At 41.1% G+C, this 25,028-nt stretch overlaps 1 protein-coding gene across 4 annotated transcripts in view; it reads right to left on the bottom strand.

The window, feature by feature from the left end:
- The window catches only part of LOC139749252 (G1/S-specific cyclin-E-like), a 53,972-nt gene that overhangs the window by 8,011 nt on the left and 20,933 nt on the right, over positions 1-25,028 (bottom strand). For all 4 annotated transcript variants that reach the window (XM_071662988.1, XM_071662990.1, XM_071662987.1 and 1 more), the window contains exons 8-9: positions 10,418-10,579; positions 3,426-3,704 (exon numbers count right to left, since the gene is read on the bottom strand). In XM_071662988.1, coding sequence (XP_071519089.1) covers positions 3,426-3,704; positions 10,418-10,579 — 441 coding nt within the window. The remainder of the gene's footprint in view (positions 1-3,425; positions 3,705-10,417; positions 10,580-25,028) is intronic.

Below are 25,028 nucleotides of genomic sequence, written 5' to 3'. Positions count from 1 at the left end.
ATATATATATATATATATATATATATATATATATATATATATATATATATATTTTGCTTTGTCGGTCTCCCACGTTTGCGAGGTAGCGCAAGGAAACAGACGAAAGAAATGGCCCAACCCACCCCCATACACATGTATATAATACGTCCACACACGCAAATATACATACCTACACAGCTTTCCATGGTTTACCCCAGACGCTTCACATGCCCTGATTCAATCCACTGACAGCATGTCAACCCCGGTATACCACATCGATCCAATTCACTCTATTCCTTGCCCTCCTTTCACCCTCCTGCATGTTCAGGCCCCAATCACACAAAATCTTTTTCACTCCATCTTTCCACCTCCAATTTGGTCTCCCACTTCTCCTCGTCCCTCCACCTCTGACACATATATCCTCTTGGTCAATCTTTCCTCACTCATTCTCTCCATGTGCCCAAACCATTTCAAAACACCCTCTTCTGCTCTCTCAACCATGCTCTTTTTATTTCCACACATCTCTCTTACCCTTACGTTACTTACTCGATCAAACCACCTCACACCACACATTGTCCTCAAACATCTCATTTCCAGCACATCCATCCTCCTGCGCACAACTCTATCCATAGCCCATGCCTCGCAACCATACAACATTGTTGGAACCACTATTCCTTCAAAGATACCCATTTTTGCTTTCCGAGATAATGTTCTCGACTTCCACACATTCTTCAAGGCTCCCAGGATTTTCGCCCCCTCCCCCACCCCATGATCCACTTCCGCTTCCATGGTTCCATCCGCTGCCAGATCCACTCCCAGATATCTAAAACACTTTACTTCCTCCAGTTTTTCTCCATTCAAACTTACCTCCCAATTGACTTGACCCTCAACCCTACTGTACCTAATAACCTTGCTCTTATTCACATTTACTCTTAACTTTCTTCTTTCACACACTTTACCAAACTCAGTCACCAGCTTCTGCAGTTTCTCACATGAATATAATGGGGAAATATATATATTATATTACATATATAATATAACATATATATATAAAAATATTTTTTTATACTTTGTCGCTGTCTCCCGCATTAGCGAGGTAGCACAAGGAAACAGACGAAAGAATGGCCCAACCCACCCACATACACATGCATATACATACATGTCCATACATGCACATATACATACCTATACATTTCAATGTATACATATATATACATACACAGACCTATACATATTTACACATGTACATAATTCACAATTGCTGCCTTCATTCATTCCTGTCGCCACCCCGCCACACATGAAATGACCACCCCCTCTCCCTGCATGCGCACGAGGTAGCACTAGGAAAAGACAATAAAGGTCACATTCGTTCACACTCAGTCTCTAGCTGTCACGTATAATGCACCAAAAACACAGCTCCCCTTCCACATCCAGGCCCCACAAAACTTTTCATGGTTTACCCCAGATGCTTCACATGCCCTGGTTCAATCCATTGACAGCACTTTGACCCCGGTATACCATATCGTTCCAATTCACTCTATTCCTTGCACGCCCCTCACCCTCTTGCATATTCAGGCCCCGATCGCTCAAAATCTTTTTCACTCCATCCTTCCACCTCCAATTTTGTCTCCCACTTCTCATTCCCTCCACCTCTGACACATATATCCCCTTTGTCAATCTTTCCATGTGACCAAACCATTTCAAAACACCATCTTCTGCTCTCTCAACCACACTCTTTTTATTACCTCACATATCTCTTACCCTTTCATTACTTACTCGATCAAACCACCTCACACCACATATTGTCCTCAAACATCTCATTTTCAACACATCCACCCTCCGCCGCACAACTCTATCTATAGCCCACGCTTTGCAATCATATAACATTGTTGTAAGCACTATTCCTTCAAACATACCCATTTTTGCTTTCTGAGATAGTGTTCTCACTTTCCACACATTTTTCAACGCTCCCAGAACTTTCTCTGTCATGTGTAATGCACCAAAACCCCAGCTTCCTATCCAGACCCAGGCTCAAAGAAAACCTTTCCATGGTTTCCCCATGCCACTTCACAAGCCCTGGTTCAGTCCACTGACAGAATGTCAAACCCTGTATACCACATCATTCCAATTCACTTTATCCCATGCATACCTTTCAACTTCCAGCATGCTCAAGCCCCAATCACTCAGAATCATTTTCATGCCTTCCCTCCATCTCCAATTTGATCTCCCCTTTCTTGTCCCCTTCACTTATGACATATATATTTTATGTCAAATCTCTCCTCGTCCATTCTCTCCATACGTCTAGAGCATTTTAGCACACACTCTTCAGCTCTCTCAACTACACTCTTTTTATTACCACACCTCTCTTTTATCCTTTTATTCTTTACTCAATTAAATCACCTCACACCACATGTCCTCAAACATTTAATTTCCAGCACCTCTACACATTCTCATCTAGAACCCATGCCCCATATTCATATAACATTGTTGTGACTACTATTCTTTCAAATATACCCATTATTTGCCTCCCAGATAATGACCTCTCTCCAGCCATTCTTCATGGCTCCCAGAACCTTCAGCCCATCATGCACCCTACAACTTACTTCTGCTTCCCTGGTCCCATCTGCTGCCATGTCCAGTCCTAGATATCTAAGATTTCACTTCCACAATTTTTCTCTAATCAAACTCACACTATATGTAACCAGTCCTCTACCTTGCTAAACCTAACCCCCTTGCTGTTATTCATATTTACTCTCAACTTTCTCCATTCACACACCTTCCAAACTCAGTCAACAATCTCTGCAATTCTTCACTTGGATCAGCCACCTGTGCTGTGCCATTAGCAAAGAACAACTCACTCATTCCACTGACCCCCTTATCCCCTAAAGACTGCATACTCACTCCTCGCTCCAACAGTCTTGCATTTACCTCCCTCACCACCCCAGTAAACATTTTAAACATCCGTGGTAACATCATACACCCTTGCCACAGACTAACCTTCACTTGGACTTCATCTCCTCTCTTCCTACCTGTACACATGCTCTACACCCTTGCTTGCAGCTTTCCTCCCACACCATATATTTTTAACACCTTCCACAAGGCATCTCTATCAACCCTATCATATGTTTTCTCGAAATCCATATATGCCACATACAAATCCCTCTGATTTTCTATGTATTTCTCATACACCTTCGTAAAAGTAAACACCTGGTCCACACATCCTCTACCACTTCTGAAAAAATAAAGTAAAAGAAAAAACCCAAACAATCTATAAGATATGCCTGCTACATCATTTATATCAATGTATTGCCACAATTTGTACATGATATTGTTATGGTGTAGGTAAAATATAACTTGTCAAAGCAACATGAAGATGTACACTTCATGAAAAATGACAAAGTTTTGGCTAAGGAAGTGTTCTGAAGGAGCTAATAACACATACTTACTAAAGTTTCAAGGTCCACTGAATGCGTCTGGATATTGTGCATGTCATCTTGTGGTATCTGACTAAAGGATTTCAGTTGCATTGGTCCCATCTCATGTGCAGTAGTAGCAAATGCCGCCATCCAATCATAGCATTCCTGGAGGTCTTCTGTTGAATAACCTGAGACCTTTGCAGCCAGCTCTGGAGTCATCAAGTAGCACAAGGCTGTTGCAGCAATCATACTGGAGGTAAAAGCCAGACTAGACATCTCCAGAGTACAAAGGTCAAGTAGTCTAGCAACCTGAAAACATTGCAAAGGCAGTGTAGCTCATAACATTCTTGGCATACTATAAAAAGAAATCAAAGACACTTGCAAAATGACACTAGCAGCAAAAATTTACATAACCTGAAATACATAAAATTGGGAATAATTGGTAAAAAAAAATTGCATCCATAAGTATACAGGCATTACTAGATGTGTTAACTGACAGGTGTTGAAGGAGAGACTGCTGGATGCAAATATGATCAGAAAGGGCAGCAGGTGAGATTCTGATCATTTCTTGGTGAAGGCCAGCATGACAGTTTGTAGGAGATTTAGAAAGTAATGAAAATAAGTGTGCTTGGAAAAATGGAGAGATACCAAAAGGAAATGAGCAGAGTGACATTGGGTGGAATTAATGAAACAAGTGGAGTGGTAAATGAGAGGAAGGTATTTAAGGAAAGTGTGCTTGTAGGCAGTCAAGTGTGTGACATGCATATGAGGAAAGTGGGCATGAGAAAGTGTGCGGGGGGCTGGAAATCCTCCCCTCTCGTTTTTTTTTTTTTTTTTTTTTTTTTTTTTTTCCCCCCCAAAAGAAGGAACAGAGAAGAGGTCCAGGTGAGGATATTCCCTCAAAGGCCCAGTCCTCTGTTCTTAACGCTACCTCGCTATCGCGGGAAATAGCGAATAGTATGAAAAAAAAAAAAAATATCAATGGGGTGAAAGTGGGCATGAGAAAGTGTGCAGTGGGATGATAAATTAAACTGCTAATATCAATGGGGTGAGAAAATGCAGAAGCTGGTGACTGAGTATGGTAAAATGTGTGAAAGAAGAAAGTTGAGAGTAAATGTGAATGAGGGCAAGGTTATTAGGTTCAGTAGGGACAATTCAATTGGGAGGTAAGTTTGAATGGAGAAAAACTGGAGGAAGTGAAGTGTTTTAGATATCTGAGAGTGGACTTAGCAGCATATGGAACCGTGGGAGAGGAAGCGAAGGTTCTGGGAGCATTGAGGATGTGTGGAAGGCAAGAACGTTATCTCGGAGAGCAAAAATGGGTATGTTTGAAGGAATAGTAGTTCCAACAATGTTATATGGTTGCAGGCATGGGTTATAGATAGAGTTGTGCAGAGGAGGATGGATGTGTTGGAAATGAAATGTTTAAGGACAATATGTAGAGTGAGGTGTTTTGATCGAGTAAGTAATGTAAGGGTAAGAGAGATGTGTGGTAATAAAAAAGAGTGTGGTTGAAATAGCAGAGGAGGGTATGTTGAAATGGTTTGGACACATGGAGAGAATGAGTGAGGAAAGATTGACAAAGAGGAGATATGTGTCAGAGGTGTAGGGAACTAGAAGTAGGAGACCAAATTGGAGGTGGAGGGATAGTGTGAAAAAGATTTTGAGAGATCAGGGCCTGAACATACAGGAGGGTGAAAGGCGTGCAAGGGATAGAGTGAATTGGAATGAAGTGGTATACCGGGGTTAATGTGCTATCAATGGATTGAACCAGGGCATGTGAAGCGTCTGGGATAAACCATGGAAAGTTGTGAGGCCTGGATGTGGAAAGGGAGCTGTGGTTTCAGTGCATTATACATGACAGCTAGAGGCTGAGTGTGAACGAATGTGGCCTTTGTTGTCTTTTCCTAGCGCTACCTCACGCTCGTGTGGGGGGAGGTGTTGTCATTTCATGTGTGGTAGGTTGGCGACAGGAATGGATGAAGGCAAGTATGAATTATGTAGATGTGTACATATGTATATGTCTGTGTATATATATATATATATATATATATATATATACGTTGAAATGTATAGGTATGTATATGTGCGTGTGTGGACATGTATCTATATACATGTGGATGTGGGTGGGTTGGGCCATTCTTTCGTCTATTTCCTTGCACTAACGCAGGAGACAGCGACAAAGTATAATAAAATATATAAAAATAGGGGAGAAAGAATACTTCCCACGTATTCCCTGCATGTTGTAGAAGGCGACTAAAAGGGAAGGGAGCGGGGGGCTGGAAATCCTCCCCTCTCGTTTTTAGTTTTCCTAAAGAAGGAACAGAAGAGGGGGCCAAGTGGATATTCCCTCAAAGGCTCAGTCCTCTGTTCTTGACACTACTTCGCCAATGTGGGAAATGGCAAACAGTATGAAAAAAAATAAGCGCAGAGTGCAGAATGGAAAAAGGTGAGAGCAAATGATGTAAGGGGAGTGGGGGAGGAATGGGATGTATTTAGGGAAGCAGTGGTGGCTTGCACAAAAGATGCCTGTGGCATGAGAAAGGTGGGAGGTGGTCAGATTAGAAAGGGTAGTGAGTGTTGGGATGAAGAAGTAAGATTGTTAGTGAAAGAGAAGAGAGAGGCATTTGGATAAGTTCTGCAATTGTAGGGATATAGTGCAAATGACTGGGAGATCTATAAAAGAGGCAAGAGGTCAAGAGAAAGGTGCAAGAGGTGAAAAGGAGGGCAAATGAGAGTTAAGGTGAGAGAGTATCATCAAATTTTAGGGAGAATAAAAAGATGTTTTTGAAGGAGGTAAATAAAGCACATAAGACAAGTGACAAATGGGAACATCAGTGAAGAGGGTGAATGGGGAGGTAACAACAAGTAGTGGTGAAGTGAGAGGGAGATGGAGTGAGTATTCTGAATGTGTTTGATGATAGAATGCGAGATATACAGTGTTTTGGTCGAGGTGCTGTGCAAGAGGTGAAAAGGAGGGCAAATGAGAGTTAGGGTGAGAGAGTATCATCAAATTTTAGGGAGAATAAAAAGATGTTTTTGAAGGAGGTAAATAAAGCACATAAGACAAGAGACAAATGGGAACATCGGTGAAGGGGGTGAATGGGGAGGTAACAACAAGTAGTGGTGAAGTGAGAGGGAGATGGAGTGAGTATTCTGAATGTGTTTGATGATAGAGTGCGAGATATAGGGTGTTTTGGTCGAGGGTGCTGTGTGAAGTGAGAGGGTCAGGGAGAATGATTTGGTAAACAGAGAAGTGGTAGTGAAAGCTTTGTGGAAGATGAAATCTGGTGGGTTTGGATGGTATTGCTGTGGAATTTATTAAAAAAGGGGGTGACTGTGTTGTTGACTGGTTGGTGAGGATATTCAACACATGTATGGTTCACGGTGAAGTGCCTGAGGATTGGCAGAATGCATGCATAGTGCCATCGTACAAAGGCAAAGGGGATAAAGATGAGTGTTCATATTGCAGAGGTATAAGTTTGATGAATATTCCTGGGAAATTATATGGGAGGCTATTGATTCAGAGAGTCAAGGGATGTACAGAGCATTAGATTGGGGAAGAGCAGTGTGGTTTCAGAAGTGGTAGAATATGTGTGGATCAGGTGTTTACTTTGAAGAATGTGAGAAATACTTAGAAAAACAGATGAATCTGTATGAAGCATTTATGGATCTGGAGAAGGCATATGATAGAAATGCTCAGTGGAAGGTATTAAGAATATATGGTGTGGGAGGTAAGTTGCTAGAAGCAGTGAATTTTTTTTATCGAGAATGTAAGGCATGTGTATGAGTAGGGAGAGAGGAAAGTGATTGGTTCCCAGTGAATGTTGGTTTGTGGCAGGGGTGCATGGATGGGGTGGTTAGGGAGGTGAATGCAAGAGTTTTGGAAAGAGGGGCAAGTATACAGTCTGTTGTGGATGAGAGGGCTTGGGAACTGAGTCAGTTGTTGTTCGCTGATGATACAGTGCTGGTGGGTGATTCGGGTGAGAAGCTTCAGAAGTTGGTTACTGAGTTTGGTAAAGTGTGTGAAACAAGAAAGCTGAGAGTAAATATGAATAAAAGCAAGGTTATTAGGTTCAGTAGGGTTGAGGGACAAGTCAATTGGGAGGTAAGTTTGAATGAAGAAAAACAGGAGGAAGTGTAGTGTTTGAGATATCTGGGAGTGGATTTGGCAGCATATAGAACCATGGAAGCAGAAGTGAGTCAGAGGGTGGGGGAGGGGGCAAAGGTTCTGGGGGCACTGAAGAATGTGTGTAAGGCAAAAACGTTATTTCGGAGCAAAAATGGGTATGTTTGAAGGAATAGTGGTTCCAACAATGTTATATGGTTGTGAGGCATGGGCTATAGATAGAGTTGTGTGAAGGAGGGTGGATGTGTTGGAAATGAGGTGAAAGAGGACAATATGTGGTGTGAGGTGGTTTGATCAAGTAAGTAATGAAAGGGTAAGAGAGATGTGTGGTAATAAAAAGTGTGGTTGAGAGAGCAGAAGACATAGTATTGAAAAGGTTTGGTCACATGGAGAGAATGAGTGAGGAAAGATTGACAAAGAGGATATATGGGTCAGAGGTGGAGGGAACGAGAGGTAGGAGACCAAATTGGAGGTGGAAGTATGGAGTGAAAAAGATTTTGAGTGATTGAAGCCTAAACATACAGGAGGGTGAAAGGCGTGCAAAGGATAGAGTGAATTGGAATGATGTGGTATACTGGGATCAATGTGCTGTCAATGGATTGAACCAGGGCATGTGAAGCATCTGGGGTAAACCATGGAAAGTTTTGTGGTTCCTGGTTGTGGAGAGGGAGCTGTGGTTTTGGTGCATTATATATGACAGAGATTGAGCGTGAGCGAAAGTGGCCTTTGATGTCTTTTCCTAGCGCTACCTCGTGTGCACGCAAGAGGGGGGTGTCATTTCATGTGTGGCGAGGTGGCAGCAGGAATGGATTAGGGCATCATGTATGAATATGTTCATGTGTATATATGTATATGTATGTATGTGTTGAAATGTATAGATATATGTGCATGTGTGGGCGTTATGTATATACATGTGTATTTTGGTGGGTTGGGCCATTCTTTCGTCTATTTCCTTGTGCTACTTTGTAAACACGAGACAGCGACAAAGTATACTAAATAAATAAATAAACATATGAGTGGTTGGGCCATTCTTTGCGCTACCTCACTGATGCAGGAAACAGCGATTGAGTATATAAATAAATATAAAATAGATATGTCATCAGCGGTAATAATTCCTCAGAAATTTCACAGGTGGTACACCAATAAACACCATAGTGTAAGGACATTTTATCAGAATACACATATCTGGAAGCCACATAATGATATCTGTGCATATGGCAGCTGCAACCATAAATGAGAGGTGATATGGGAAGAAATCTAAAGAAATTGTGACAGGAAAGTAGTAGATGCAACCATAAATGAGAGGTGATATGGGAAGAAATCTAAGGAAATTGTGATAGGAAAGTAGTAACATACAGAGATATGATTATGTTTTACTTGGTCTCAGAAAGACTCATAAACTAAGAAAATATAGAGGGATTACAGCTATTAAGGAATATTTTTCTTATATTGACATTTCATGTCTTTTAAGGTCAGTATAGAAACAAAAGCTAGGGAACACAAAAATAAACAAAACTTCTGATTTCTGACAGTCTACATGGGCTCTGAATTTAAAAGCACCTTTCCAAACTCAGCAATTCTGCTGACCTCAAAGGTAACGTTAGCACACACAAACAGTTTAATGTGGAAAGTAATGGCATATGTGGTTTGAGAAATTATTATTATTATTTTACTTTGTCGCTGTCTCCCATGTTAGCTAAGTAGCGCAAGGAAACAGACGAAAGAATGGCTCAACCCACCCACATACACATGTATATACATACACGTCCACACATGCAAATATACATACCTATACATCTCAACGTATACATATATATATACACACACAAACATATACATATATACACATGTACATAATTCATACTCTCTGCCTTTATTCATTCCCATCGCCACCCCGCCACACACGAAATAACAACCCCCTCCCCCCGCATGTGTGCAAGGTAGCACTAGGAAAAGACAACAAAGGCCACATTCTTTCACACTCAGTCTCTAGCTGTCATGTATAATGCACTGAAACCACAGCTCCCTTTCCACATCCAGGCCCCACAGAACTTTCCATGGTTTACCCCAGACGCTTCACATGCCCTGGTTCAATCCACTGACAGCATGTCGGCCCCGGTATACCACATCGTTCCAATTCACTCTATTCCTTCATCTCAAAAGATGGCTAAATCCTGTCTACGATCTTTGAAGAAGTAATATCTGATGATTTCAACCTCTTTCAATTAGGATCACGTAGCTCTTTGAAGAAACAATACCCACTGCTTTGAACCTCTTAGGTAAGATCATGCAAGAAATATTTTGGACATTTTATCCTCCTCTTATAATATCAATACTTCACTCATCCATTCACTCCAGCACCTAAATTGATTCCTACTTGCATCTGTAAACAAGTTCATTACTCAATCTGCATTCACTTTTTCTGTATGAATGCAGCACCTCTTTACTGAGTTTAGCAACCCGTTAAACACTACCTATATCTCTCATTTCCTCCTTATCTATTTCCACTGCTTAAGAACATCAGCTGAACTTGGCACAATTAAAGTGATACCTTTTTCTATATGCTATATGTGTATCTATTTCCTACAACTACTAGTTAGGGAAATGAACATATGTCCAGATCTTCTAAGATGTATATAAAAAAAATTCTAGGAAAAATCTAAAGCAATCTAATATATTGCTATACATAAACGAGAATTTCTTTCACTTAACATACTGTATGGGTATGTTGATCTCCTTTAAGAGACCTAAATGTTTATGGCCATTCCTACATGATTAACAGGCACACCACAATTCCAGAGAATGTGTACATAAGATACAACTAAAAGTTGAAGGATCATTAACGGCAAGGTTATCCTTACTTACCTTCAATGAATGACCAAAATAATCTCACCTGCACAAACATGAGAGGAGAATATCTAGGGAAAACGAAGTTATTCTCATCATTGGTTGCCTCACCACTCTTAGTCTCCTGCTGTGGTAACTCCTGTGCCACTTGCAGATATGTATTTAACCAACAGTTGGAGGTAACAGGGGAGAGGTCCCAATTTAGTTTCTGTAAAGCATTAATAATCTGCAATTGACAATCCAAATATACAATGAAATATATGGTAATGTTGATCAATGAAGCACCAGCAGCACTGTAATTTTCATATGAAGCTGTGACTAGAGATGAGAGGTTAAGCAAATATTTGAATCTATATAACTATGTTTCTGATACCTATTCCCACCTGAAACTCCCTCAAGGGGGTGGTCACGGCAATAGTCTTCACCTGAAACTCCCTCAAGGGGGTGGTCACGGCAATAGTCTTCATAACTAGTGAACCCCAATGCCGCTTCTTAGCCTTTGGTACCTCATCCGTAATAGATTATTGGCGGAAGGCAACTTTAGTGCAATGTTTGCGGAGACTCCCACCTAATGTTCCTACTGACTACTTCTACCTAATGCTCTTGCTTAAGTTCCTGCCTACCATTTCTACCAAATGCTCCAGCTAAATGTTCCTACCTCCTATCAATGGCTCCTACCCTTTTGCCAAAGGTAGGCTTAGGGAGTGGTGCTCACCGCAGGAAAATCTAGAGCTACGAAAAATGAGCTGTACAAGTTGTCCAGTATTATGTATGACAAGGAGAGACTCTATGTTTGCAGAGAGAATGCCAGTAGTTTACATGTGGGTGGGGCTGAAAGAGACAGCTACCTGGGTCTGATGAGTTCATTCTGACAATCACCGAAGTGCTGTGGCTCTCCTGATACCCAGGCAGGTAGTACTGGTAATATAATTCCCCGATCACTGGCTGCCCATTAACAACAATTCAAATATGTATGGTGAGTGTAAAGTTTGTGAAACATTCACCTACTGCCAATCTTAGAGGGAGGCAAACATTATGAAGTTAGGAATTTTTCTGTACACTGTAGCACAATAGTAATCATCTAACTTAAAAATGACTGAGAAGAACTTAACAATAATTACCACTGCACTTCTCATGGGTGCGATAAGAACATAACAATAATCATCACTGCACTTCTCATCATGTGTGCATGTGTGTGTGTATAGCAATAGATTTTATATTTTCCTTATAAAGTAAGTTTCATTTCCTCATATATTTTATAAGTTTGGTGGTTAAATTTTCACTCAAAAAACATAAATGTTCCATTTGGTTTACTGTGATAGAGTGTATTCGGATCCAAGGGCTCTTGAAATATTTGGGCACTCAAGTACCACATGCTTAAAAGATTTTTATACACTTAAAAGGATGTCATTGCTTCAAACAGGAATGAATAATGCTACTGTCACTAGTCCATAACCTTGAAAAATTTTTTTATTAATCATTAAACACTAAGTCTTCATATGAGCTTTTAAATTTCACAAGCTTTGTTTATATCCCTTGACAATATTTTGATATTTGCAAAGCTAGTAAATGTTGCCTTGGTCACTGTAGTTGCATTCCTCAGAAACTGTCATTCTTTGGAAGCCATTCTGAAGAGAAATACATATGTAAATAAATGCAAATATGTGAGAGTATTGGCATGATGTTTCATGTTTCAATACTCTTATCATCATAAACATTTACAGTTTTCCTGATGTGAAAAAATTATCAATGAATCTCTTTGGTTACAAAAAGATTTGTTATATGAAAGAAAAGTTCTATCATTAGAAAAAAAAAAAAAAATGTGCGTAAGAAAAATGCAACATAACACATGCATGTTGGTCACTCGACACTCTGGCCTCATTCCTGCTCTTCTCAAGTGCTTTGTGCTGACTCGGCTACAAAATTTCTAGTCTATGAATGAAATATACTTTTAAAGTGATTTTCTTCACTGTCTCAAGAACATACATGAAACTGCAAGGTTAATGATTTCTTTTTATACTTCACACTTTTTTATATATTTGACTGCCATTTCCCACATTAGTTAAGTATTAAACCTAGGAAGAGACGAAGAAAGCCCACATCCACATACATCCATTCTTGAGCTGTCATGTGTAATGCACCTAAACTGTAGCACCCTATCCACAACCAGGCCCCATAGAATTTTCCATGGTGTACCCCAAACCCTTCACATGCTTCAGTTCAGTCCACTGACATCATGTTGACCCCAGTATACCAAATCATTGCAATTCACTCAATCCCGTGCATCCCTTTCACCCTCCTACGTCTTCAGACCCCAACTGCTCAAAATCTTTTTCACTCCATCCTTCCATTTACAATTTGAAAAACATGAAATCTCAGGATGGAAATGGAAAACTAAGACAATATGGCGTTAAATACTTATGTAGTCACGCCATTCATTTTTCTTACTTTTTCTGATACTACATTAACCTTTTCAGTCCCAGGCTTGATCTATTTATGCATTCCCTCTAGCCTAAGATTGTTCCTAGACAAGTGAAAAGAAAAAATTGTCCTTAAAAATTAATTCATCATAATATTAAACCACATAAAACATCAAAAAAGCAAAAAGAAAGCATTCAGAAAGTGTAATCCCTTTAATCTTCCATTGCAGTAAAAAAGTTTATGAACCTATTTCTACCACAGGGCCCAATAAGGTATAAGGCTTGATAATTATCAAATTTTTCTAAATTATATATATTATACTTAATTTCTGTTTCCCACATCAGCGAGGTAGTGCAAGGAAACAGATGAAGAATGGCCCAACCACCTACATACACACATATATACATAGACGCCAATACTTGCACATGTACATTGATATTTATGCATATATATATAAACTCTAGTACATATTCATACTTGCTACCTTCATCCACTCCTTTCGCCACCCTGCCACACATGAAATAGCACCCCCCCCAAAAAAAAAGAAAGAAAAAAAAGGGAGCAAGCCACATTTGTTCACACTCAGTCTCTAGCTGTCATATGTAATGCACCAAAATGTACATGTATGTATATGTGCATGTATGGGAGTTTATGCATATATATATATATATATATATATTTTTTTATACTTTGTCGCTGTCTCCCGCGTTTGCGAGGTAGTGCAAGGAAACAGACGAAAGAAATGGCCCAACCCCCCCCATACACATGTACATACACACGTCCACACACGCAAATATACATACCTACACAGCTTTCCATGGTTTACCCCAGACGCTTCACATGCCTTGATTCAATCCACTGACAGCACTTCAACCCCTGTATACCACATCGCTCCAATTCACTCTATTCCTTGCCCTCCTTTCACCCTCCTGCATGTTCAGGCCCCGATCACACAAAATCCTTTTCACTCCATCTTTCCACCTCCAATTTGGTCTCCCTCTTCTCCTCGTTCCCTCCACCTCCGACACATATATCCTCTTGGTCAATCTTTCCTCACTCATTCTCTCCATGTGCCCAAACCATTTCAAAACACCCTCTTCTGCTCTCTCAACCACGCTCTTTTTATTTCCACACATCTCTCTTACCCTTACGTTACTTACTTGATCAAACCACCTCACACCACACATTGTCCTCAAACATCTCATTTCCAGCACATCCATCCTCCTGCGCACAACTCTATCCATAGCCCACGCCTCGCAACCATACAACATTGTTGGAACTACTATTCCTTCAAACATACCCATTTTTGCTTTCCGGGATAATGTTCTCGACTTCCACACATTTTTCAAGGCTCCCAAAATTTTCGCCCCCTCCCCCACCCTATGATCCACTTCTGCTTCCATGGTTCCATCCGCTGACAGATCCACTCCCAGATATCTAAAACACTTCACTTCCTCCAGCCTCTCACCATTCAAACTCACCTCCCAATTGACTTGACCCTCAACCCTACTGTACCTAATAACCTTGCTCTTATTGACATTTACTCTTAACTTTCTTCTTCCACACACTTTACCAAACTCCGTCACCAGCTTCTGCAGTTTCTCACATGAATCCGCCACCAGCGCTGTATCATCAGCGAACAACAACTGACTCACTTCCCAAGCTCTCTCATCCCCAACAGACTTCATACTTGCCCCTCTTTCCAAAACTCTTGCATTTACCTCCCTAACAACCCCATCCATAAACAAATTAAACAACCACATATATATATATATATATATATATATATATATGGATGTAAGGCATGTGTACGTGTAGGAAGAGAGGAAAGTGATTGGTTCTCAGTGAATGTAGGTTTGCGGCAGGGGTGTGTGATGTCTCCATGGTTGTTTAAGGATTTTGCGAGGTAGCGCAAGGAAACAGACGAAAGAAATGGCCCAACCCCCCCACACACACATGTATATACATACGTCCACACACGCAAATATACATACCTACACAGCTTTCCATGGTTTACCCCAGACGCTTCACATTCCTTGATTCAATCCACTGACAGCACGTCAACCCCGGTATACCACATCGCTCCAATTCACTCTGTTCCTTGCCCTCCTTTCACCCTCCTGCATGTTCAGGCCCCGATCACACAAAATCTTTTTCACTCCATCTTTCCACCTCCAATTTGGTCTCCCTCTTCTCCTCGTTCCCTCCACCTCCGACACATATATCCTCTTGGTCAATCTTTCCTCACTCATTCTCTCCATGTGCCCAAACCATTTCAAAACACCCTCTTCTGCTCTCTCAACCACGCTCTTTTTATTTCCACACATCTCTCTTACCCTTACGTTACTCACTCGATCAAACCACCTCACACCACACATTGTCCTCAAACATCTCATTTCCAGCACATCCATCCTCCTGCGCACAACTCTATCCATAGCCCACGCCTCGCAACCATACAACATTGTTGGAACCACTATTCCTTCAAACATACCCATTTTTGCTTTCCGAGATAATGTTCTCGACTTCCACACATTCTTCAAGGCCCCCAGAATTTTCGCCCCCTCCCCCACCCTATGATCCACTTCCGCTTCCATGGTTCCATCTGCTGCCAGATCCACTCCCAGATATCTAAAACACTTCACTTCCTCCAGTTTTTCTCCATTCAAACTTACCTCCCAATTGACTTGACCCTCAACCCTACTGTACCTAATTACCTTGCTCTTATTCACATTTACTCTTAACTTTCTTCTTTTACACACTTTACCAAACTCAGTCACCAGCTTCTGCAGTTTCTCACATGAATCAGCCACCAGCGCTGTATCATCAGCGAACAACAACTGACTCACTTCCCAAGCTCTCTCATCCACAACAGACTTCATACTTGCCCCTCTTTCCAAAACTCTTGCATTTACCTCCCTAACAACCCCATCCATAAACAAATTAAACAACCATGGAGACATCACACACCCCTGCCGCAAACCTACATTCACTGAGAACCAATCACTTTCCTCTCTTCCTACATGTACACATGCCTTACATCCTCGATAAAAACTTTTCACTGCTTCTAACAACTTGCCTCCCACACCATATATTCTTAATATCTTCCACAGAGCATCTCTATCAACTCTATCATATGCCTTCTCCAGATCCATAAATGCTACATACAAATCCATTTGCTTTTCTAAGTATTTCTCACATACATTCTTCAAAGCAAACACCTGATCCACACATCCTCTACCACTTCTGAAACCACACTGTTCTTCCCCAGTCTGATGCTCTGTACATGCCTTCACCCTCTCAATCAATACCCTCCCATATAATTTACCAGGAATACCAGGAATATCCCCTTTGCCTTTGTACAATGGCACTATGCACGCATTCCGCCAATCCTCAGGCACCTCACCATGAGTCATACATACATTAAATAACCTTACCAACCAGTCAATAATACAGTCACCCCCTTTTTTAATAAATTCCACCATAATAAATACCATCCAAACCTGCTGCCTTGCCGGCTTTCATCTTCCGCAAAGCTTTTACTACCTCTTCTCTGTTTACCAAATAATTTTCCCTAACCCTCTCACTTTGCACACCACCTTGACCAAAACACCCTATATCTGCCACTCTATCATCAAACACATTCAACAAACCTTCAAAATACTCACTCCATCTCCTTCTCACATCACCATATATATATATATATATATATATATATATATATATATATATATATATTTTTTGCTTTGTTGCTGTCTCCCGCGTTTGCGAGGTAGCGCAAGGAAACAGACGAAAAAATGGCCCAATCCACCCCCATACACATGTATATACATACGTCCACACACGCAAATATACATACCTACACAGCTTTCCATGGTTTACCCCAGACGCTTCACATGCCCCGATTCAATCCACTGACAGCACGTCAACCCAGGTATACCACATCGCTCCAATTCACTCTATTCCTTGCCCTCCTTTCACCCTCCTGCATGTTCAGGCCCCGATCACACAAAATCTTTTTCACTCCATCTTTCCACCTCCAATTTGGTCTCCCTCTTCTCCTCGTTCCCTCCACCTCCGACACATATATCCTCTTGGTCAATCTTTCCTCACTCATTCTCTCCATTTGCCCAATCCATTTCAAAACACCCTCTTCTGCTCTCTCAACCACGCTCTTTTTATTTCCACACATCTCTCTTACCCTTACGTTACTTACTCGATCAAACCACCTCACACCACACATTGTCCTCAAACATCTCATTTCCAGCACATCCATCCTCCTGCGCACAACTCTATCCATAGCCCACGCCTCGCAACCATACAACATTGTTGGAACCACTATTCCTTCAAACATACCATATATATATATATATATTATATATATATATATTATATATATATATATATATATATATATATTATATATATATATATGGATGTAAGGCATGTGTACGTGTAGGAAGAGAGGAAAGTGATTGGTTCTCAGTGAATGTAGGTTTGCGGCAGGGGTGGGGGTGATGTCTCCATGGTTGTTTAAGGATTTTGCGAGTAGCGCAAGGAAACAGACGAAAGAAATGGCCCAACCCCCCCACACACACATGTATATACATACGTCCACACACGCAAATATACATACCTACACAGCTTTCCATGGTTTACCCCAGACGCTTCACATGCCCCGATTCAATCCACTGACAGCACGTCAACCCCTGTATACCACATCGCTCCAATTCACTCTGTTCCTTGCCCTCCTTTCACCCTCCTGCATGTTCAGGCCCCGATCACACAAAATCTTTTTCACTCCATCTTTCCACCTCCAATTTGGTCTCCCTCTTCTCCTCGTTCCCTCCACCTCCGACACATATATCCTCTTGGTCAATCTTTCCTCACTCATTCTCTCCATGTGCCCAAACCATTTCAAAACACCCTCTTCTGCTCTCTCAACCACGCTCTTTTTATTTCCACACATCTCTCTTACCCTTACGTTACTTACTCGATCAAACCACCTCACACCACACATTGTCCTCAAACATCTCATTTCCAGCACATCCATCCTCCTGCGCACAACTCTATCCATAGCCCACGCCTCGCAACCATACAACATTGTTGGAACCACTATTCTTCAAACATACCCATTTTTGCTTTCCGAGATAATGTTCTCGACTTCCACACATTCTTCAGGCCCCCAGAAAAAAAAAAAAAAAAATTTTCGCCCCCTCCCCCACCCTATGATCCACTTCCGCTTCCATGGTTCCATCTGCTGCCAGATCCACTCCCAGATATCTAAAACACTTCACTTCCTCCAGTTTTTCTCCATTCAAACTTACCTCCCAATTGACTTGACCCTCAACCCTACTGTACCTAATAACCTTGCTCTTATTCACATTTACTCTTAACTTTCTTCTTTTACACACTTTACCAAACTCAGTCACCAGCTTCTGCAGTTTCTCACATGAATCAGCCACCAGCGCTGTATCATCAGCGAACAACAACTGACTCACTTCCCAAGCTCTCTCATCCACAACAGACTTCATACTTGCCCCTCTTTCCAAAACTCTTGCATTTACCTCCCTAACAACCCCATCCATAAACAAATTAAACAACCATGGAGACATCACACACCCCTGCCGCAAACCTACATTCACTGAGAACCAATCACTTTCCTCTCTTCCTACATGTACACATGCCTTACATCCTCGATAAAACTTTTCACTGCTTCTAACAACTTGCCTCCCACACCATATATTCTTAATATCTTCCACAGAGCATCTCTATCAACTCTATCATATGCCTTCTCCAGATCCATAAATGCTACATACAAATCCATTTGCTTTTCTAAGTATTTCTCACATACATTCTTCAAAGCAAACACCTGATCCACACATCCTCTACCACTTCTGAAACCACACTGTTCTTCCCCAGTCTGATGCTCTGTACATGCCTTCACCCTCTCAATCAATACCCTCCCATATAATTTACCAGGAATACCAGGGAATATCCCCTTTGCCTTTGTACAATGGCACTATGCACGCATTCCGCCAATCCTCAGGCACCTCACCATGAGTCATACATACATTAAATAACCTTACCAACCAGTCAATAATACAGTCACCCCCTTTTTTAATAAATTCCACTGCAATACCATCCAAACCTGCTGCCTTGCCGGCTTTCATCTTCCGCAAAGCTTTTACTACCTCTTCTCTGTTTACCAAATAATTTTCCCTAACCACTCTCACTTTGCACACCACCTTGACCAAAACACCCTATATCTGCCACTCTATCATCAAACACATTCAACAAACCTTCAAAATACTCACTCCATCTCCTTCTCACATCACCATATATATATAATATATATATATATATATTATATATATATATATATATTTTTTGCTTTGTTGCTGTCTCCCGCGTTTGCGAGGTAGCGCAAGGAAACAGACGAAAAAAATGGCCCAACCCACCCACATACACATGTATATACATACGTCCACACACGCAAATATACATACCTACACAGCTTTCCATGGTTTACCCCAGACGCTTCACATGCCCTGGTTCAATCCACTGACAGCACGTCAACCCCTGTATACCACATCGCTCCAATTCACTCTATTCCTTGCCCTCCTTTCACCCTCCTGCATGTTCAGGCCCCGATCACACAAAATCTTTTTCACTCCATCTTTCCACCTCCAATTTGGTCTCCCTCTTCTCCTCGTTCCCTCCACCTCCGACACATATATCCTCTTGGTCAATCTTTCCTCACTCATTCTCTCCATGTGCCCAAACCATTTCAAAACACCCTCTTCTGCTCTCTCAACCACGCTCTTTTTATTTCCACACATCTCTCTACCCTTACGTTACTTACTCGATCAAACCACCTCACACCACACATTGTCCTCAAACATCTCATTTCCAGCACATCCATCCTCCTGCGCACAACTCTATCCATAGCCCACGCCTCGCAACCAGACAACATTGTTGGAACCACTATTCCTTCAAACATACCCATATATATATATATATATATATATATATATATATATATATATATATATATATATATATATATATATATATATATATATATATATATATATATATATATATATAATGTGTGTGTGTGTGTGTGTGTGTGGTTGGGCCATTCTTCTATTTCCTTGCGCTACCTTACTGACGTGGGAAACAGCGGTTAAATATAATGTAATAAAAAAAACTTGTAAATTGTGTATATGCCACCAGCAAGTACTCCATTGGTTCACCTTTCCTCTTTATACACTCGAACAATCAGTGAGATTCTGGGGAAAATTTAAGGTCCATCTTTGCCCAAATTTCATAAAAGGCCACCTCCAGCTTAAGTAGCAATGAAGCATTCAGTCACAATTCTATTTTCATAAGCGCCCACAAATATATATCATATTTCATTATTATACTTTGTCACTGTCTCCTGCATTAGTGAGGTAGCGCAAGGAGATGATGGAATGGCCTAACTCACCCACATACACATGGATATACATACACGACCACACATGCACAAATACAAACCTATACATTCAATGTATATATACATATATATTCATTATTTACTTATTTTGCTTTGTCGCTGTCTCCCGCGTTAGTAAGGTAGCGCAAGGAAACAGACGAAAGAAATGGCCCAACCCACCCACATACACATGTATATACATACATGTCCACACACGCAAATATACATACCTATACATCTCAACGTATACATATACACACACAGACATATACATGTATACACATGTACATAATTCATACTCTCTGCCCTTATTCATTCCCATCGCCACCCCGCCACACATGAAATAACAACCCCCTTCCCCCAAATGTGCGCGAGGTAGCACTAGGAAAAGACAACAAAGGTCACATTCGTTCACACTCAGTCTCTAGCTGTCATGTAATAATGCACCAAAACCACAGCTCCCTTTCCACATCCAGGCCCCACACAACTTTCCATGGTTTACCCCATACGCTTCACATGCCCTGGTTCAATCCACTAACAGCACGTTGACCCTGGTATACCACATCGTTCCAATTCACTCTATTCCTTGCACACCTTTCACCGTCCTGCATGTTCAGGCCCCGATCACTCAAAATCTTTTTCACTCCATCCTTCCACCTCCAATTTGGTCTCCCACTTCTCCTCATTCCCTCCACCTATGACACATACATCCTCTTAGTCAATCTTTCCTCACTCATTCTCTCCATGTGACCAAACCATTTCAAAACACCCTCTTCTGCTCTCTCAACCACACTCTTTTTATTACCACACATCTCTCTTACCCTATTATTACTTACTCGATCAAACCATCTCATACCACATATTGTCCTCAAACATCTCATTTCCAGCACATCCACCTCCTCCGCACAACTCTATCCATAGCCCACACCTCGCAACCATATAACATTGTTGGATATATATACACAGACAAATACATATACACACATGTACATATTCATACTTGCTGCCCTCAGCCATTCCTGTCGCCATCCCGCCACACATGAAATGGCACCCCCACATACGCGCGAGGTAGTGCTAGGGAAAGACAACAAATGCCACATTCGTTCACACCCAGTCTCTAGCTGTCATGTGTAATGGACCGAAACCACAAATATCTATAGGATTTAAATCCAGTGAATTCCTAGGTCAGTCACTGAAAAGCTCCACCGCATAGTCCTTCGGTCAATTTGTGACTAGTGTGGCAAGGAGCCTCATACTGCATGAACAGTTTGGCCTTGCTCTTTTTAAACGAATCTGGAGGATGGTCACGTATTACCGGAGGTAACTAAGTATATTCATAATTTCATTCTTTGGCAACACTAAAAGGTTCCCAACACTATAATAACTGAAACAAACCCATACCAAAAGTGAAGCAGGGAAGTTTACAATGTTTGCAATATACCTGGGGTCAAATGGATCACAGCCTGGACCCCTGTATGCAAATACCACAGCGACCTGTCACAAAAAAGGCGGACTCATCGCTCCACAAGATATTTACATACTTAGCTGTATCTCACTATACATATCTAATTTCTTCTGGACCTGATGAATTATGAGCAGTTGGGGATGCAGCCTGCAACTCGTGTAAGTGGCCCTGCACTGTCTTTACCAACACATTACTGGGTAGGCTAGGGATTTTTCTTTTAATCATCTTGCAGTCAAGCATGGATCTGTATACATTTTACATTTAAGAACATTCAGAGAATGTGGAGAGGTTTTTCTGGCCTGGGTGTTTCAAATGGGTCTCTGTAGTATTGCTGCTGCTATTAATTTTCGTCATCCATCATTGTACTGATCTCAAGCCCGTAGTGGTCAGATCAGAAACTTCAACTGGCTAATTTCCCTTGTAAATTGCAACTATAGGAGCTATTTTGTACTTATAAGGTGAGCATTTCCAATCACAGTGGGTACCAGAGGTGTGGAAAGGGAAAACAAGCGAAAATCCTGGGCTAAGTGGGGAGCACAGCAGACTATTCCCACCTCCTACAACAGCAAAACTGCCACTGATGCAGGCACATTACACATTAAGTGATATGCATTGATATAAATTCCACTAGCCCGCTCACACCAACTCCAGAGGCAGGCACCAGTCATATGACTCATGGCTGCTCCAGATTTAAAAAGGGGGAACAAAGCATCAGCACATACCTTATGTGGTGTGTAAAGAATTCTGGTTACAAGTGCAATAGGTAAATGTGTAGGAATGAGAAGCTTTTATAATTTCTCTATCTTCATTGTGAGGCACACTCATTTTCATCTGAAGTATTTTTTTATTCCCAGCAATTACTTCAGACTAAGAAATTCTGTATGTTCCTTGCTGCCATGCTTCCAGGTTTAAAACACTGCTCTATCTACCTATCTATCTATATCTCTGATGCCCGTTCCCTTCAGGAACTCCCATCAAGGGATGACCATGGCAAAAGTCTCCAGTCATCCTTGTCCTTACATGCCTCCCTAGCAGACACCATTCCATGCACTCTTCCATCAATTCTCTCACTCTAGTATTCCTCCACCCTATTTGCCCATGTCACAGGTGGTTTTCTTCACATAAATCCCTGTAATGGTACCATCATACACTCTCCCTGTAAACTCCCAAGTCTTGCATTCTTTCCATATACCAAAACCACCTCAAAATATTACATTTCACCTATTCTACCACTCTACATTCCAATCCCTTTGCATTCCCTGCCATACCACATCTCTCATACACTCCCTTCTTCATTCTATTTAGTCAAACCATGTGCTCTTCTCAAATACCTCGCTTCCAAAGCCTGGATTCAAGTCACACCATATGCTCTTCTCAAACAGCTCATTTCCACAGCCTGGATGCTTGATCTTAATCCTCTCTTCACCTCCATACTTACACCTCCACCCTTCATTATTCTATTAAAGGACCCAATGACTCTTCTACCCTGTACTGCTCTCTCTTATCTCTCCTTCCACATCACCAAATTCACCCAAGACAGCTCCAAGATACTTCAATTCTCTCACTTTCTTCTTTCACTCTATATGGTTTTACAAAATCTATACTTTCAATCTGTTTCCTTTCAAACACAATTTCTTATTTTTACTTACATTTACCCTCAATCGTATATGCTTACACACATCACATAACAACCTTCTGCAACTCTCTTCACTCTCAGTAAACAACACAGTAACATCCACAAACAGGTTTGCAACTAGTCACCATATCTCACCGCCACACTCAATCTCTGCAACCCTTTTACCTAGTTTTGCTTTCATCTCTTATCACTCCATCCATATACTGTATATAATAAAAAGCCACGGAGACATCACATCCCTGCCTCACACCTACATGTATCCCAAAACTTTCTCTCAACTCTCCATCCACTCTTACACATGCATTTGCTCCTCTATTGAAGGCTTTTACACCATCCAATAATTGTCCCCCTTACAATATATATCCTTAACAGATCCCATAAAGCATTCCACTCGACCTTCATATTCTTTCTCCACATCCAAAAAAAGCTGCATAAACTTCATACCTCTCACTAAATACTTTTCTTCAGTCATCTTTACAAGAATCTGATTCACATCTACCTTTCCTAAAACCCTCTTGCTCTTCACTTATTCTGCATTCATTCACTTCGATCAATGAACAGTCTTCCATATACTTTTCTTGGTACACTTAACAGACTTATTCCCATATAATTGCCACATACATCCTTAGCACCTTTTTCCCTTGAATAAAGGAAAATTAAGAGCATTCACCCAATCCTCAGGCACAAACTTCTTTTTCCATGCTAAATTACATATCAGACGCATCCACTATATCACACTGTCTCCTCCATACTTCAGTATTTCAGCCATAATCCCATCCACTCTAAGTGGCTTTCCTACCTTCGGCCTCATTATTGCCCTTCTTACCTTCCTTTTCACTGGAGGCCCTTGCACTTGTATCCTGTTCCTTCCATCCCCCATATACATGCAAGTAACAACTGCTGCCTCCCCTTCTCTCACATTCATCAGTTCTTCAAAATACTCTTTCCATCTTCCTTTCACTTCCTCCTTTTGATTCAGCAACTCTCCTTCCTTACTTCTCAAATTAAATATTTCTACTCTTACATCCACCTCTATCCTTTTTCACCTTATAGTTTTTCACCAATATAGTTTCTTATTATCCCCAAACTTTTCACTTAATTCCTACCAAAATCTTCATCTACACTTTCTTTGCTTTCCTCTACCAGCTTCTTAACATACCACTTACATATTTTATATTCTTCCCTCCTCCTTTGCTGAACTTCCACTGCTATATTCCTATCAAGCAATCCACCATATGCCTTTTTCTTCTCTTCTACAGCATTTCTAATATCTTCTCTCCATCATGCACTGCCCTTATTCCCATATCTTACGACCTTGTATCCTACTACTAATTCTTTCTTTTTTTTTTTCTTTTAAACTATTTGCCATTTCCCGCGTTAGCGAGGTAGCGTTAAGAACAGAGGACTGGGCCTTTTTTGGAATATCCTCACCTGGTCCCCTCTGTTCCTTCTTTTGGAAAATTAAAAAAAAAACGAGAGGGGAGGATTTCCAGCCCCCCGCTCCCTCCCCTTTTAGTCGCCTTCTACGACACGCAGGAATACGTGGGAAGTATTCTTAATCCCCTATCCCCAGGGATAACTACTAATTCTACAACCTTTAATAATATTCCTCTAAACATTTCAAATACCTCATTCACTCATGACTGCACTTCCATCTA

This window comes from Panulirus ornatus, chromosome 6 (genome assembly GCF_036320965.1).
Source record: "Panulirus ornatus isolate Po-2019 chromosome 6, ASM3632096v1, whole genome shotgun sequence".
Lineage (NCBI taxonomy): Eukaryota > Metazoa > Arthropoda > Malacostraca > Decapoda > Palinuridae > Panulirus > Panulirus ornatus.
The sequence above is the reverse complement of the archived record's forward strand: the minus strand, read 5'-3'. Positions and strand labels throughout refer to the sequence as shown.